The sequence below is a fragment of the Mercenaria mercenaria genome, chromosome 15, assembly GCF_021730395.1.
Source record: "Mercenaria mercenaria strain notata chromosome 15, MADL_Memer_1, whole genome shotgun sequence".
NCBI lineage: Eukaryota > Metazoa > Mollusca > Bivalvia > Venerida > Veneridae > Mercenaria > Mercenaria mercenaria.
In genome coordinates this window covers 14,476,393-14,495,025 of record NC_069375.1, presented here as the reverse complement: position 1 = coordinate 14,495,025, position 18,633 = coordinate 14,476,393, and the positions used below count along the sequence as shown (strand labels likewise).

General features: G+C 35.8%; 2 protein-coding genes across 2 annotated transcripts; one reads left to right on the top strand and one right to left on the bottom strand.

The window, feature by feature from the left end:
* Window positions 1-6,442: 6,442 nt before the first annotated feature.
* Window positions 6,443-10,084, top strand: LOC123547162 (uncharacterized). Its single transcript, XM_045334062.2, has 2 exons — window positions 6,443-7,003; window positions 8,602-10,084. The coding sequence occupies exons 1-2, from the start codon at window positions 6,874-6,876 to the stop codon at window positions 9,090-9,092; spliced, it is 621 nt and encodes a 206-aa protein (XP_045189997.2). The 5' UTR covers window positions 6,443-6,873; the 3' UTR covers window positions 9,093-10,084.
* A 3,300-nt stretch (window positions 10,085-13,384) lies between these two features.
* On the bottom strand, window positions 13,385-16,821 carry LOC123547156 (uncharacterized). Its single transcript, XM_045334052.2, has 2 exons — window positions 15,713-16,821; window positions 13,385-15,154 (listed from the first exon to the last, which is right to left on the bottom strand). Exons 1-2 carry the CDS (start codon window positions 16,161-16,163, stop codon window positions 14,640-14,642), a joined length of 966 nt encoding a protein of 321 aa, XP_045189987.2. The 5' UTR covers window positions 16,164-16,821; the 3' UTR covers window positions 13,385-14,639.
* Between the last annotated feature and the right edge of the window lie 1,812 nt (window positions 16,822-18,633).

Sequence of the window (18,633 nt, the reverse complement as noted above, 5' to 3'; positions counted from 1 at the left end):
ATACATACCAAAATTTATGATAAGAGGGATGATTTTAATTTTAGTATTGTAAATTTTCCCCATTTGGATGGCGATGTACCTCAGGCTACATCTTATGGGGTATATATTTCTCAATTAATTCGGTTTGCCAGAGCGTGTAGTCATGTCAAGCATTTCAATGAACGTAATCAATATATTACAAGTAAACTTCTTCAGCAAGGCTACCGTTATTACAAATTGCGTAAATATTTTACTAAATTTTATTATCGTAATTCTGATTTAGTTATAAAATTCAAAAGTAATTTAAAGACGCTTCTGTGAGAAGGTATTTCTAAACCCGTTTTTTTATGGGGATGTGGTTTACAAACTTCGTAAGATCTTGGGTCATGGTAATTTTCCAAATGTATTTGAAAAGATTATCAAACGTTTTATTAAAAGAGGTTACGACCCAACTGTTTTGAGATATACCACATGTTTAGTGTTAAAAAAAAACAAAGAAAAATATCAAACAGGGAATGCCACGCACCAAAAACGTAGCCTCCTCAAAACGAAACCCCCAGCACGCAGACGCGTGCACCACACACACATACACACACACACGCACACACACAAAGCCAACACATAAGGACATAACGAACAACACACACGCACACAAAGCCAACACATAAGACGAAACGAACAAACAAAGGAACACAGTGGGGCACCGCCTTGGAACGGTCAGTGGCAAAAACACCACTGGGGAGCTTAAACCCGTTTACAGTTGGACACTACGCTTCCCTCTTTGATTGCGTCTGACGGAAGAGGGGGAGGACTCTATGATGAGCAGTTTTTAAATCCTACCAGGACTAACTGTTTTGATATTTGTCTTCAGGCCTGTTTCGTCGGGCCCTTAAGGGTGTTTCTCTTGTTGCTCTGTCTTCTGAAAAGGCATTGAGTACATACGTTTTTGGTTCTTAAGGTTTGCTTTTTATATATTTATACACGAGCATTTTTGTGTTTTACATGGCATGCCTTTTTGTTTCCATTACGTGTGTTAGAGATTCACCTGGAGGGGATTACTTATATTTACACTGTCCCATGTCTTTGGAATATGGTGGGGGTAAGAGTGAGGTTTAGTGCGCATCATAAACCGGTTTAAGCTCCCCAGTGGTGTTTTTGCCACTGACCGTTCCAAGGCGGTGCCCCACTGTGTTCCTTTGTTTGTTCGTTTTGTCCTTGTGTGTTGACATTGTGTGCGCGCGTGTGTGTATGCTTATTGTTCGTCTTGTCCTTATGTGTTGGCTTTGAGTGTGTGTGTGTGTTGTTCGTTTTGTCCTGATGTGTAAGCATTGAGTGTGTGTGTGTGGTGCACGCGTTTGCGTGCTGGGGGGTTCGTTTTGAGGAGGCTGCGCTTTTGGTGCGTGGCTTTCCCTGTTTGATATTTTTCTTTGTTTTTCAGTACTGCTGAAGGTGTGATTCGTTGAAACGATCGAAGGGCAGTGTCATACCATCAAGGCATATACTTGCCTAAGCTCTTTAAGTCGTGAACTGAGTACTGTTAAAATCTTTTTGCCAGAAACGATCAACTCATTCTTTACATCATCATTTAAATCAGATATCTCATGTACATCTCTTTCAGTTGCTTTTTCAAGAGTGTTTGAAAGCCCCTTTATTAGTCCAATATTATCATCCAATTGTTCCATTCTTTCTGTTACTGTTGGGTGTCCCTCGTCACCCCACAAATCTATATCGCCATACCGTTTGTGTTGTTTTACTATGTTGATCTTTTTACTATCAACACATAGCTTGAATGTTTTCCTCAAACCAATATCATCTTTCTTGACCAGCATTATCATATCCTCTATTAATCCTGGACGACTTTGTTTCAGTTTTTTAGCCAAATGTGATTCTTCCAAACAAGTCAGTGATGGCACAGCGAAATTGATAACAGAATCTTCTGGTTTGATATCCCCCTTTAGTTCCTGGCCTCGGTTTTTCCAACCTGACATAAATTTGAGGAACTTCCCTTTGAACAGCTTTAATCCAATCCGCCAAAATGTTTCACTTCTTCTGAGTATCTCATGTTTCGGGTACTGTCCACGGAAAACCATTCTACCACATCAGCAAATAACAAAACAAAAAAAAAAAAACAATATTCGATAAGGGAATTTTTCGTTCTGCGAGTAATGTTGTAAATTTTATGTACATTTCCATCTGATTTTCCGATTTAAGATAGTCTAAAACATCAGGGATCTTTTGAATAATATTTTCAATTGCAAACGTATCAGATTCTTCACATGAGTCTGTACCCAGGACACAACAAGGGTCTGTTTGCGTTGAAGATGTTGATTCTAGTAAATTCATATTTTCGAAAGCGAGTTGCATATTATTTTCATCTTCATCTGAACTTCCAATATCCTCAGATTCTTCTAGCACTTTGTGAACATCTTTCACTGGTGTTTTAAGCTCCCCAGTGGTGTTTTTGCCACTGACCGTTCCAAGGCGGTGCCCCAGTGTGTTCCTTTGTTTGTTCGTTTTGTCCTTGTGTGTTGACTATGGGGATGTGATTTACAAACTTCGTAAGATCTTGGGTCATGGTAATTTTCCATTGTATTTGGAAAGATTATCAAACGTTTTATTAAAAGAGGTTACGACCCAACTGTTTTGAGACGTACCGCATGTTTAGTGTTCAACCCGTTTACAGTTGGACACTACGCTTTCCTCTTTGATTGCGTCTGACGGAAGAGGGGGAGGACTCTATGATAAGCAGTTTTTAAATCCTACCAGGACTGAACTGTTTTGATATTTGTCTTCTGGCCTGTTTCGTCGGGCCCTTAAGTGTGTTTCTCTTGTTGCTCTGTCTTCTGAAAAGGCATTGAGTACATACGTTTTTGGTTCTTAAGGTTTGTTTTTATATATTTATACACGAGCATTTTTGTGTTTTACATGCAATGCCTTTTTGTTTCCATTACGTGTGTAAGAGATTCACCTGGAGGGGATTACTTTTATTTACACTGTCCCATGTCTTTGGAACATGGTGGGGGTAAGAGTGAGGTTAGGTGCGCACCATAAACCGGTTTAAGCTCCCCAGTGGTGTTTTTGCCACTGACCGTTCCAAGGCGGTGCCCCACTGTGTTCCTTTGTTTGTTCGTTTTGTCCTTATGTGTGGGCTTTGTGTGCGTGTGTGTTGTTCGTTTTGTCCTTATGTGTTGGCTTTGAGTGTGTGTGTGTGTGTGTGTGTGTGTGGTGCACGCGTCTGCGTGCTGGGGGTTTCGTTTTGGGGAGGCTGCGTTTTTGGTGCGTGGCATTCCCTGTTTGATATTTTTATGCCCCCGAAGGGAGGCATATAGTTTTTGAACCGTCTGTCAGTCTGTAAACCACATCCCCATAAAAAACGGGTTTAGAAATACCTTCTCGCAGAAGTGTCTTTAAATTACTATTGAATTTTGAAACTAAATCAGAATTACGATAATAAAATTTAGTAAAATATTTACGCAATTTGTAATAACGGTAGCCTTGCTGAAGAAGTTTAATTGTAATATATTGATTACGTTCATTGAAATGCTTGACATGATTACACGCTCTGGCAAACCGAATTAATTGAGAAATATATACCCCATAAGATGTAGCCTGAGGTAGATCCCCATCCAAATGGGGAAAATTTACAATACTAAAATTAAAATCATCCCTCTTGTCATAAATTTTGGTATGTATAATATTGTCATAAATAGAGAGATGTAAATCTAAAAATGAAGCATCAGTATCCGAATTGTTATTTTTAATTAACTGAAGCTCTCTAGCATAAACAGTACCCACCAAATGACCAAAAAACGGATTATCCATATCAAACCGAGCCTGCAACATTTTCGTTTTTGTCGTGTTGAGCGACCTGTGAAGTTTCCACTTTCTGTATTTCAGAATCACCGGCAAGAAACGTACAGTAGGACTATTTTACACCCTGTCTTTAAATCTTGTTTTTATGTTCAAAATCGTTCATTCATATAATAAATAACCATAATACCTTTTGCTATTTATCAATTGCAGCGGTACAAACTCAAAACTCCATGTTCAACCAATCTAAACTTAATAAAACCCAGTTTTCTCTCGTGTGTAGTGCTGATCTCGTTCTAGCCTGCGGCGAGTTTCGTGAATTTTATTGTCTTAATGCTAAAACTGATAATGTTGCGTATGAAAGATCAGCAATAAGGTTTGTTGGTTACAATATACATACAGATTAACTTACTTATCATTCAACAGTATCCTCATGAACACGAATTTATAACTCTACTGTCTCGACGTAAAATGGCTGACACTGAAATCCGGTCGCAAGATCCGGTTGGGGTTCTGTTAGTTTATATACTGTGAATCAATGCGAATTTTTTATCATTGATTACGGGATTGTGTCTAGACCAATGACAATGACTTTATTTATACTTTGATTTTATAACAATATACAATTATTGCCTTCTTGTGTGGTCAACATCATGATCTGTCAACGTTTAAGGAAGTGATATCACTATTCCATTTAAGGTCGATAAATCCTCATAACGACCAAACCTTAAAGCCAACAATTGTTATATCTTTATTTCCAAGTACTCATATGTTGCACGAAAATCAAATCACTAACGTTTAGTCATTTCGCCAGTGTTTTTAGGGTACGAAGTCACCTTTTGATGACGTCATAATTGCACTAGGTCAATACGTGTTTCTGCTTCCGCCTACGAGTCAACTTTGATAAGATCATTGACAATAACTAGATCTATAACTATAAATTTTTATAATGATTTACAATATAGGTCAAGTCATAGTGACAGGGTCACTATTGGTGCCTTTGTACGATGGTATACTTTATTAGCATAATTGTATATATTTCAAGATTTTCATTTTCTGCTCACATAATTATTCTTGGATTGCAGAAACTATATGTACAGCTGGAAATTCAATAGATCTTTAATTTGTTTATTCACGTATTATTTAAAAGGAACGTTTACAAGGGGAGGGGGAGGGGTGATATAAAAATATACTAACAACAAACATGACAATAAAAGTAACGTGAAGAACAAATTGTTGAATTTAGGGACAGCGTCTTAGATATTTGTCTTCTGGCCTGTTTCGTCGGGCCCTTAAGGGTGTTTCTCTTGTTGCTCTGTCTTCTGAAAAGGCATTGAGTACATACGTTTTTGGTTCTTAAGGTTTGCTTTTTATATATTTATACACGAGCATTTTTGTGTTTTACATGCCATGCCTTTTTGTTTCCATTACGTGTGTTAGAGATTCACCTGGAGGGGATTACTTATATTTACACTGTCCCATGTCTTTGGAACATGGTGGGGTTAAGAGTGAGGTTGGGTGCGCACCCCAGTGGTGTTTTTGCCACTGACCGTTCCAAGGCGGTGACCCACTGTGTTCCTTTGTTTGTTCGTTTTGTCCTTGTGTGTTGACTTTGTGTGCGCGCGTGTGTGTATGCTTATTCTCGTCTTGTCCTTATGTGTTGGCTTTGGGTGTGTGTGTGTGTGTGTGTGTTGTTCGTTTTGTCCTGATGTGTAAGCTTTGAGTGTGTGTGTGGTGCACGCGTTTGCGTGCTGGGGGGTTCGTTTTGAGAAGGCTGCGCTTTTGGTGCGTGGCACTCCCTGTTTGATATTTTTCTTTGTTTTTAGAACAGTCAGTTACCTTGGTTAAAGGAACTGGGAGTGTTTGGAGTGTGGGAGGATGGGAGTGGGTGAGGTACGGTGGAGAAAACATATGTTTTGCATATTTGAGACTATAGTGAGGCTATTACCCTAAAATTTAATTGAAGTTAAAATAACATGCCGTGTTACTTGCAGATAAAATATAATGCGGCGACTACATCGTGATTCTTTCTCAAAATCATATATTTAGATAAACAAGATTAACAAATATATGTAGGAAATAGCAATCTGTTTTAACTAATATAGTTTAGTTAATAGACAGTGAAAACAACAAACGCAAACAAAACAAATTTTAGGGAGGGTGTTGTGTTTTGTAGCTTCGAAATAATGCATTGGCTTTTCACAATATTTAGGTTTTGTAGACTGGTTTACGGCAGTCGTGGCTCAGGGTAATGTTTCAAAAAGGTCTTAATTCTTTCAAGAGAGAATACTGCATTCTAAATATAGTATAAAAAAACTAAAAATAGACATAAATTTCATAGTTTCATAGTATATCACCCCAATGTGCGACAACGGATGTACTAGTCATTTCCTTGTCAAATGTGTTTGAGAAGTTATGTCACTTTTAAGATATGGCAGTTGTAAACTCGTGACCGCTTAACTCTAAACCTACGTCTACCGCCCGCTAATCAGTGTTATTGTTTCTTAATCTAGAAGAAAACCCAAACAAATCTGCGTATACACGGAGAAAGTCAGCATGAAATCGGTATAAACAATGGTTGCATCACAGGAAAGCCTAGTACATACTTTGGGCGTTAAGACTGTCTCAATTTAGATGTTTATAACGTACGCATTGCACTTACGTCTTAACTGTCACTGTACGGAACTGACCCGTCAGTTGTAAAGGTATTAAACTAGACCTCGGTTCTCTATTACCGTCACAAAGTCGTGTCATTGTCAGGGATAAACTGTCAAATGCTATCAGTAAAATTAAAATTTTAATTTTAAGTTTAAATTCTTATATTTTCTACAAATTGCGTTCAAAAACTGGATCAAAATTTGAATGCGGTGTTTTGAACTGATTAATTTTAAAAAATAATTTCATTGCCGGCTGGAATTTCATCCTTATGCATTGAAGATTATAAAGATGTAGACGTTTGAATCTTCACACGAGTGTTTTTGAGAAATCGTTCAGTTGAGAACAAAAAACGGTTCTTCTATGCTTGCGGAAAATACTGATTTTTACATTTGGTTAAAAAATAGGCAGAAAAATAAAGTATCATAAATGAACAAAATGACAACCGTGTCCCTGTATCACTGGATATTGTTGACCGTCATGATGGGAATCACGTCGGAAATAAAAGCGATGCCGTTGGCGGATAATGCCGACCACGACTTGAACCCTTTGATATCTCGTGAGTATTTTGAAATAACTTTGTACACGTTTGCATAGGATTTTATTCAATTCTTCATGTCATGTCAAATAATACTCTAGTCTTTGTTTAAAAATTAAGACAGAGAAAATTTAATAGTCTCTATTAGATGTGCAACATAAAAGTAATATGTTTTAATAAGCAAATGCTATGAAAGCAATTTCATGTAAACATTCATTGTTCTGTTATATTCAAACTAAAAGCTATATTGCCTTTGCAATAGTATGTGATCAGATATGCTCGTAAGTACAAAGTGAAATTAAAGTATAACGAAAATATCTCCGTCAGTAACGTCAGTAACAATACAAATACACGTTTTTACATTAGAGATAAATGTACTAAATTATTAATTCTAACGTAAAACAAATTTTCAGATACATGTAGAATAATTTTTACATGAGCAGCACTTTTCTATGGTTACATACGCATTTATTTAATCCGTTGCATTTACTGAAGGTTATGGTCTCTGCACCTATATTTCACTGAAAACTATAGCTGTCTAAAATGTTTAAATAATTGTAGCTATTTTATTTTATTTTACTGTTTCAAAAGCCTATGCAAGTACAATTAAACGTTACTTTACATTGTTTGTGCATTTAATGCATGTCGCAGTGATCCGATATACATATGCTATAAAAAAAGAAACTCTGAACATCGTTGGACGTAAAAAATTACTGTTAAAGCTATACAAGTCCAATATGGCACTGTAGTAAATAATGTATAGAGAGTAAGCACATTTTAAATGAAAACAAACTTTAAAATTTTGGAATCATAAGTCAACCACTGAGTGTGAAAATAGCTTTGGAAAACTACATACGAAGATTAAAACTAGAAGAGTTTCTTCGTAAAGAACTTCGTCAAGATTAGAACCCTCGGCATTAATTTACAAAGGCAATAGAATGTATAGAATATCTAACAAACTGATCTTTGTGAATACATCAAAAAATAAGTACGAAATAATAAATTGTGAAAAGTTTTGATTGAACATTTGCTACTGGCCCTTCGAACATCTGACAGTTCTCACACGCTATTTCCTGTCTAAAAAGTCAGACATCAGCTGTTGGTTCCCTTCAGGGAGCGGTCACAATGAGGATAATTTCCATTTATGATGATCAGACACAATCACTTTATTACAATGGAATATGTTGGTGAAATATACATGGCAATTTCACAGTGACATTTTTTAATATTTTTCATAACGAGTTAGAGAAAAGAGAGAACAATCAAATATATATTTTCACTGGTGTCATTTGAGAATTGAAAAATCAGGCCATTAAATAATCTTTTTTCGTAACCAAAAGATAATTCTTTTGAATCGTGACCACACCACACGTGAAACATTTTCACTCGGTGAAAGTTGATTTAGGAAAGTCTGCATTTTCATCCAATATATAAATTCTTCAAATGATAGGGTCTAATTCGGATGAAAGTATACATTTAGAAACATCAATTCGAATATAATGTTGAAAGAAAGTATATTATCCATTGTATGGTTGTCATCATTATCGTTCCATAATTTGCTCTGTATATATATTCTTGATGAATCCCATAGTTTAATTGGTATATTATTATTTTTTCAGGTGAGACTGTCATGGTGCCACGCACGGAGATCCAAGAGGGTCAGTTAGAACTCGAAGTTCGTGACAAAAGGCATATTCAAGACTCTAACGAAACACCTGAAATACTTATCAATAAAACCCAAAGTAATGAAACATCTTTTGAGGACTACGAAAAAGAATACCTTATAAATCTGAACATGGAATTATTAGAGCAGTTTTTACATTATGATAGTTATTTAAAACATTTGAAGGAGGATAATTCTTCAAATAAGGACGGATCCACTACAGCTAGTTCAGCAGTGCCGCCAGATCCACCAACGCCTTTGCCGCATTCTGGGGACCACACAACACCAGACGTTCGCGTAGATAATCGCATCCTTGAACAAAAGATTTCAGAGCTGAGAGGAATGTCGGTGAATCAGTTGGAAAGTGTGTTTCACAGTCTTCACAGAGCAGCAAAAGACGGCGTAGAAGACCCTGGCATAACAAGCTTGTGTTGTAATATCGGCTAACTTTCCCGTGCAAACGCGTGCTATAATATCAGTTGACTTCACGTGCAAGCTCGTGCTACGTAAATGTGCAAGCTTGTGCTATAATAAGAGCAACTTCAATACTGGTTAACTTTCAGTTGTTACCTTATACTGTAATATGAACAAACAAGTCTATGCCTCAAATACATTTAAGATGTTTTAGCTTTCCTAAATAAAGTATATAGAAACAGGAAATAAACGTTGTGTACTGGTATACAGGAAAATGGCGCGAAAAAGGGTAGTCGCAGAATGGCTGATTCAAACAGTTCTTAGTATTTTTGCTCTGTAGAGATATTTTCCGTATTGTCCTTTAGGCAGCATTTTCATAATGAAATGATAGCATGACAGAATTTGACATGGAGACTTAGGCCGTACATCGCTACTTCTATTCGAGGTCTCATGTTTAGCTGATTTTACAGTTTGTGTTTTTGACTGAAAATATTTTTCTTACATCAAGCATGATTGATTTTCATTCAGCACTGACAATATTCTTCAAGAAAATTTAAGTTCATACCTATTATATTGTATTAAATAAAAAAGATGACACCGCTTGTTATATGCATAAGTAAACATGTTTGTCCTTGTCGCATTTCCATTAATTTCTATTGTCTCAGAAATATATCTGCTATTCTTCCATTGGATGTCGTGACCAGAGACGTCTTCTATAAGGAATACAGCAGTATTGCTAAACTCTGCGAACGTATCTTGTTTTAAAGCATTTTACAAACGGGTTGGACATAATGTCTCACATTGTGTAAATTATAACTAGTGTAGCTATGCTTCACATTAAACATTTCTCGTAGAATTAGACATACATTGAATGTTTTTAGATACTAACGACGCTTCCCTTTGCGGGAATAGATCTATATGATTGTACGTAATATATTATAGTATATGATTCACATAATGAACTTATTTATTTATATGTACAAATGCATGCTTTTGTTTTCCGAAAAAATAAATTTGTTATTATATTTAGCTTTTGTTAATAGAAAGCCGTACAACATATTTAAGTTTGATTGTACTGATGTTTGAACAAACCTTATTTTATAACTTGAACCTGTCCAGCCCCCACTCCCTCTAAAAGAATCAATGAGCTCAGTATCACGATACTTACTGAAATATATAGAAAACACTGACGCGGATTGCAGTGTTTGAATACATGATGTCGTCAGATAAGGAAATGTGGTTTTATAATACTTGCAAATTGATCACTGTATAATATAATGAGTAACACTAGAAACTTGCAAGTAAATACTAAACGAAGGGATGTCTTATCTAAATATGCATATCTTTCGAGAAGCACTATTCAGTATTTAGTTAGAGTATTACAGTATAGTTTTCAAGAAATAAAGGTCATTGACTGTAAGAGGTGAATAAAAAGCAATGCAAGTTTTAACCTTAAGTACATTTTTTCTGTAAGTGATTTCTTTAAACAACGAATATTTGTCAAATAAAATGTTTCAGACCCTAATCAAAGATGGTAAAAATTCTACACGATGTTCACGTGTCATGAAACACGCAGGTTTCCTCAATTTTCCTATCATCTGAATACATTCTGAAAGTATCGACGGCATCATATTTTACGAAACTTTTAAGATATTTTAGTTAAAATGAAAGAAATTGGTTTTCTTTGTAAAATTTACGAAAAAGACTGGCAGATTTTGTGGATCAAACAGCATGCAAGATGATCCCCGGGGAGCATAAAACGCAATCGAACGATTTAATGAGGTAGTCTGTTGAAAAGTGCTACACCCCAACGCAATGAAAAACGACAAAACCACGATAGTGGGAGAAAGAACAAAGTTTCCGGCATGCGCACGCATTTTCATTCCCAAGCCAGACTCAATCTACTTCCGTTGGTTGAAAACATGAGAACTACATTTTTTCATCATCGGCAAATTTTGAATATTTTGAAGAAGCATTTAAATCGAAGGTTGTGGGAAATTTGGTGACTGTATACTAGTATGTGAAGAATTTCAAATAGGAGAAACAACGGTCAAATCACGGCGGATAGTCAACACGGCGGCTACACGTACAGCCACAGAGAATTGCAAAATCCTACACTTGTATACCCTTCACACATAGTGGTGGGGTAAAGGTAATGGCTAGAGAATGTTTATTATGACATGAAAACATACAAAAAAAAACTAATGTTGGGAGCAGAAAGTCATGAGTACCAGTTCAACCTGATTCAGCGTAGAAAGCTAGAAACAAGAAATACATTATCATTACTTCATTTAATTTACTACAAATAAGTTTATGTATAGTATTTTCTCATAGACACTCGCGCTCAGCGACAGATGTTGACATATTATTCTTCTGAAGGTAATTAGAACGGATTCCATATATCAAATCACATATCTTGACATTTAAGAAGAATATTAAGCCATTTTGCTTCAAAATAATGGACAAAATGGCAACAGCTGCCTATATAATAGGCTTAATCCTTTTCATAAATCTAAACATCACGCGGTGTGTTGCACAAAAATGCATTCCAACACACTTTACTACCGTTGAATGACTATACACACTAGCTGTGATACCTTGTCGCAAGGACATTTATTATAGTATATAGTTCTTGTATAGGTTAGCGACCACCTATAATTTCCCCATAGACCTATATCTAAATATTTCGACGTATACCGACTCCACAAAATATGATTTAATTTTGTGTGGAACTGTCAGAGATTAATAGATATATAATTGTCCCTGTTAAGACAGATGTGCTCGGCATTGAAAATCGACCTACGTTGGTATAAACAATGCATACTACAAATAATTTCATGACTTTCCGGCTCTTAAAGGCGAAACAAACAGACAGAATGAACGCTTTTATAGCAAATTTTCCTCTGTCTTTAGCGGCATCCTGTATTTTGACTCCTCTTCGTGATGGACAACATTTAAAAATCTGCGGTAAAGTTTATCATACGTGTCCGTACCATGGTCACTTTGGAGGGCCAGAATGTCGTTGTAGAAGTACCGACTGACTTGAAACTTGCCTCTTTAAATAAACGTCCAATGTAAACATTTGAATTCTTCTGTATTCCATCAGATTTATTATATAATACGACTGTGCATGCACTAGAAAAAATTTTATTTGGAAGTCGCAATGAAAAAAAAAATACTACGACTCAGTAATAATAAAGATAGAGATGGAGTGTATAACATATCAAATAAGTATAAAAGGGACATAATTCATGGAACATTTCTACACCATATGTCATATCATGATCCTAATAATGTGGAACTACTGTTGAAGTTTAAATCAAGTTTATCTAATACAGAGATAGAGCAAAAGTGCATCACGACTTGAACCTGATAATCTTAGTAAAAGGGGGCAGATTTCATAACATACTGATGCCTGCGTTATGGACATCGTGCCATAATAATGTGGGTGATGATGTGGAACAATCAAGTTTGAATCAAATCCATTCAGTAACAACAGAGATATGGTGAAAACACATCAAAATTAAACTTAGATTTTAAGTAAAAACGGGACATAAATCATTAAACATTTGCACCAGATTTATTGACCTTGAACCTTATGATAAGGAAGATAATGTGGAAGATTTATTTGAATCAAACTCATTAAGTAACTACAAAGATATAGTAAAAGTGCAACAAAATCAACATGACATTATAGGTAAAAGGTGAGTATAATTCATGAAACATTGTAATAATGGTGTGATAACTATGACCGTTATGTCATATGATGTCGGCAATGCCTTTTGGCAAATCAAATTATTTTGAACTTTTGGTAGACGATTTCAGTGAAGTTATTTAAATGCAAGTTGTTCATACAATCTGTTCTACCTTGCCTGACACTTGGCAGGTGAAAAAAAAACAGTGATGTAGACTTTCTATATTGTGTGTGGCAAAAGACATATTAATGTAGTGGTATTAGTAATAATAAATGATGATGATGATGATAATGATATTAATAATAATAATAATAATAGAAATAATAACGATAATAATAAGTAGAGTTTTCCAGTTTCTGGCCCCATACAACTCTTAAGGTTTTCCATGTCTGTTGCACTAAAACATTTGGGAATGAAGTTGCCCCCCTTTTTTGCACCATACAATGGTAAAGTTGTTCATCCAATCTGTTCTACCTAGTTTGACACTCGGCAGGTGCCAAAAAAAACAACAGTGCATTGTGTGGGGCAAAAGACATATTAATATAGTGATAATAGTAATAATAACTGATGATGATGATGATGATGATGATGATGATATTAAGTTGTTCATCCAATCTGTTCTACCTAGCCTGACACTGGGCAGGTGCCAAAAAAACAGTGATGTAGACTTTCTGTATTGTGTGTGGCAAAAGTCAGTATGCCGGGCAAAAAACCCAAAGTTGGAGTATGCACAAAATATTTTTGCATGAATGGGTTCTACAAGATGTACCTTCACAGAAACTGGATGATGCAATTTTGTCAGGAAAGCAGGTCATGTTCAGAAAAAATGGTTTGTTTTACAAGTGAAAGCCAGATACCTTTCACTTGTGAAGACCAGAACTTACATTTCTACCCTAAAATCGCATAATGGCGGACACAAATAGTCCTCAGTTTTTTTGCTCTGTAGAGCTATTTTCCTTATTTTCTTTGCATTTTTTTTTTGCTAAAATCACATGACAGATCTATGATTGACATGTAGGTAGCATTTTCATAATGAAATAACAACCTGACAAAATTGTTCATGGAAACTTAGATCATACACCACTAGTATAATTTTGGGTCTCATTTTTTAGCTGATTTTGCAGTTTGTGTGTTTGACTGAAATTATTTTTCTTGCATCAAACATGACCCCCACTTTTCTTTTGATTTTTCTTTAGCACTAACAATATTCTTCAAGAAAATGTAGGTTACAGACATTTAAAATGGGTCCTGGTGTGTGCTGCGGCCATTGGAAATAGGTCAATTTTATACAGAATAAAGAACAAAAACTATTTAGTGTGTTATAACGACTACGAAAGATATCTCTTACATTGAAGCAAACAATTGCCCTTTATGTACTCAATAAAGTGTCTTATCAAATTCTAATTATGTCGTTTTATGTTATCACCATACAATTATCGGCAAGTTATTCAGAGATTATAACGTACTGAATATGTAAATTTATATTACATATTATATAGACACATAGCCCGCTCGCTTAGCTCAATAGGAAGAGCGCAGATCTACGGATCTCGGGGTCATTAGTTCGAGCCCTGGGCGAGGTGTATGTTCTCCGTGACGATTTGATAAAAAAACATTGTCTGTAATCATTCGTCCTCCACCTCTGATTCATGATTATGTGGGGAAGTTGGCAGGTACTTGCGGAGAACAGGTTTGTACTGGTACAGAATCCAGGAACACTGGTTAGGTTAACTGCCCGTCGTTACATAACTGAAATGCTGTTGAAAAACGGCGTTAAACCCAAAACACACAAACACACATAAATAGATATATTTCAAACGAAACAAAAGTTGCCAAACGACTATAGAAGTATTCATCCGGTAGGTATCAATATGGTGTACTTTATCTATCCGATAGGACAACAGAGATTTGCTATTCCCATATCAACCTGTCCTTTTTCAGCCGCTGTTGTTAGGTTTCCAAATATGTGAGTTAATTGTGACATGTTCATTTGGTTTAATTGTCTCATTTTCTCTTCAATAATGATTGGGTCCACACGACTTTGTGAGGCAGTTGTTACCTCTGTGTATGGTAGTGCAGTTGAACTAACCAGTTTCCCCGGATTCCCTGTCGTTTGAGAGGACGATTTACTTGTATTGAACAAATCGTGCTTGTCTGTGTGGTTTCGAAAACTTTCAAAGTGCAAAAACTGTTCAAGCCAATTCTTGATTCCACCGAGTATAAATAAACGCTCATATTCTTCAAACGGGGTCTTATTGTCATTACCTGTGAAATTGAAAGAGACATTTTCCATCTGTTCAATGTTTTCTTTCGCCGAGGAAGCATTTTGTTTGTGTAATTTCGTTCCAGGTTTATCTGCACTAAGCGGCGAGTGGTCTTCTTGGACATGTGAAGCACCATCTGTCAAACAAACATAATTATATTTGGATAATTTAAATCAAAATATCTTAAAATAGAAAATATCATTTTTTACAGAAGCTAGCTGTGACTTTGGAGTTTGTTTAGTTCTGCCCATTGTTTTCTCGTTTGCGGCAAACACATTATTTCATCTGGGGACTAACGCCGTTTTCATGGAATTACACGTCACAATACGTGTATCATTGAAGGTTCCATGTGTACCGCCGTTTGAAAACATCTGCGGATGTCTATAAATTGCTTTTTGTACTTTTAGCATGTGTAAATGTTGAGGGGCTAGAGGGCGTGGACGGTAGCATGCATTTCCACTACCGCCGATAAACAGGCTCTATCAAACCGAGCCTGCAACATTTTCGTTTTTGTCGTGTAGCTTCCACCTTTTCTATTTTGAAATTTTCTAAATGTGTAAAAACGTTTATAGTTGTTTAAACACATGTAGCAAACATCAAAAAGATTATATTTTTTAATATACCTTTATCGTGGGCAGCTTGTACTAAGTTCGAAAATTAGTTAACTCGTGCTTTTTTGATCACTTTAACTTACCAGATACATCAGCGGCTACCGGCTGGAGACTGGTATCTGGTAAAAACTGGTTAAAGTTGTCATTACTGGCTTTGTCTCTGGGAATTAGCGTCTTTATATATCCTCTTTCGATTTTCATATTGCGAAGCAAGTTGTCGTGGCCCCGTGTATTTAAGTCATTGGTATATCTAACGGTGTCTTCCTGGTAAATTGAAGATGTGTCGTTTGACCCGAGGTTGGAATCACCAGTCTTCCCATGGTTCAGGCTCAGAAAGACGTCGACAAAAACACCATGAGAGTAACTGGTGTGATCTAGAGTATCTTTCGTTCCCGGCTTATTATCATGTTTAATGTAACCGTCTTTCTGGTAAATGACTTCGAAAGTGTGTTGTAATTTTTCACTGCAGACTAAGAGTTCAATTCCTATAGCTCCAATACAAAACATAAACCAGAAAGTACACAAATATTTCATGGTTATTTATTAGTGTCCTGTACATCCCAAGACATAAGAATATCATTCCAACACAGCCTTTTAGATGATTAATAAGAGTTTCATATTTAGAATTTAATCACCAAACCTTGAACTTAATATTATTCTTTTGATCAGCCGCGTGTTATTCATGACGCTTCACTCGATAAGAGAGACATGAGAGACATCTGTCCTTTTATCTTAACTGTAAGGCAATACAGAGTGCAATACTAAACCGTAAGTCAAGTAGAATAGCTTTCAAAATTCAACTCCAGCAAAGCTATTTATCGTACCAGTTTGATATCAATAAATCAACTGTTCATAAAAAATATTGCGATAACGATTACATGTATAACAGGACTGTGCATTGTACGTTGTTGCAGACACAATTACTCTGTTCATTTTTCTATATTCCATTTTATTAATTTTTAAAACATTGTATTGTGTTGTGTTAGGTCTGGAAGTAACCATTTTCGTCACAATCCATGTGAATATATCAACATTTTAAGCGATGAAATTGATATAATGCGATAATAAATCACATACCAACAGGGCTAAAAACCGTTTTATATAACTGGTATTGCTTTTAAAATAAAACGGGTAATGGTATCTGCATTTCTGATAATATTCATGAAGTCAATCTGTAAATTCTGACAGCCAGGTGCTGCACTAAACTGTTTTGAAGTTGCACATGAGGCAGTGGTCAAATGACTTGCAATCATATCTTACTGTGGAGATACATGGTTATATAAACAAATTACACTACACCAAAATGACGAGAAACTGCATATATATTTTCAATATCTTTATTACAAGTCAATTGTTTTGGTAAAAATCTAATACAACTCTCTTACTAAAAAAACATTAATAATACTATTGTTTGTATGGCATTTTAAACATTGTGAAACTTTGTTCGCCCTCTGTACAACATTTCATTGTAATGTTATTATTCCATTTGACATATAAATTAGAGAGATGCCAAAACTATATTTAGTTCGAACTTTCTAAATATTTTTTGTTACAACAGCTTTACAAATTGTATAGCATTAAATCATAAAATAATGTTATGTACAATTTACCTAACTGCAAACTATAATGTTAGCATAAAACTAGAATCAACTCTTCCGACTAAGACAATTACAAAATACATGGAATCATTGCGCCAGGCTAAGCATATATGGCTTCATCAACCTAGTAAATATTTGTGGCCAAACCTATAATAAATGGCCTCATGATGCCAAACTCAGCACGCAAGGCCTCATGGTGCTAAACCAAGCAGATATGGGATCAAACCTTGCATATATGGCAATATGGTGCTAAACCTAGCAAAAATGACATCATAGTTAATAATCCAGCATACAGGACATCATGATGCTAAACCTAGCATGCACGGTCTCAAGGTGCCAAACCTTGCATACATGGCACCATGACACCAAAGTAAGAACACATGTCACCTTGGTGCAAAACCAAGCAAGCACGGCATCATGGTGCCTTACCTTGCATATATGATATCATAGTGATAATCCTAGCATACATGACAACATTGTGACAAACCTAGTATACATGGCATCATAATGCCTACCCTTGCATATATGGTATCATAGTGGTTAACCTAGCATACATGAAATCATTGTGACAAGCCTAGTATACACGGCATTATGGTGCCAAACCAAGAATGCATGGTATCATGGTGCCAAATCTAGCCTAGCATATATGACCTACACAATATTAAAATCACGCAATAAAACTTATAAAATCAACAATTATATCAAAACACAACATTGCTTCGTAAAAACCCTTCAAACGTCAACTGACTAAAGTGACTTTAGTCTAAATTTCACTGTTCGGTTTGAAAACATAGTTTTACATAAGTATTGATAGGCGAGATAGTTAAGAAAACGTATAGTTTTGATAAAAGAAAGGAAACAGGATAATATTCGACCAGATCAGCCAGCAAATGAACATATTCCTTATTATGTCACATCCGAACACGGGTTATCTTAGAAACCCGTGTCACTTTCACGCAAAAAGTTAATCTCTAATCTTTCGGTTACTTTCGCTGTGTAACCGATATTTTCAAGACTGTACTGATGTAAGGTTGCCACCGGAGGGTATGCAGGTGCATTATACGACAGCATTTCTATGAACAACGCAAGTATGGTCTTCAAAGAACAAATAAAACTAGTATAAAACAAAACAAACTGCATACAAGAGGGCCATGATGGCCCTATATCGCTCACCTGTTATCATTGCACTTGAGGACAAGAAGGTCCTCAGTAAAAATATTTAAGTCCAAAGGACAGGGACAACAAAGGGAAGAAATTTAACCAAAAAGAAAAAACAATTCTTACAAGGTACAGATATGTCAAAATGCACCTAAAAATTGGAGGTACCATCCATGTTGTACCACAGAAAGGTGGTCTCGGTTTTTTCCTACGGCCAATAATAAAAAAGTTACTAAAAATAAGCTATT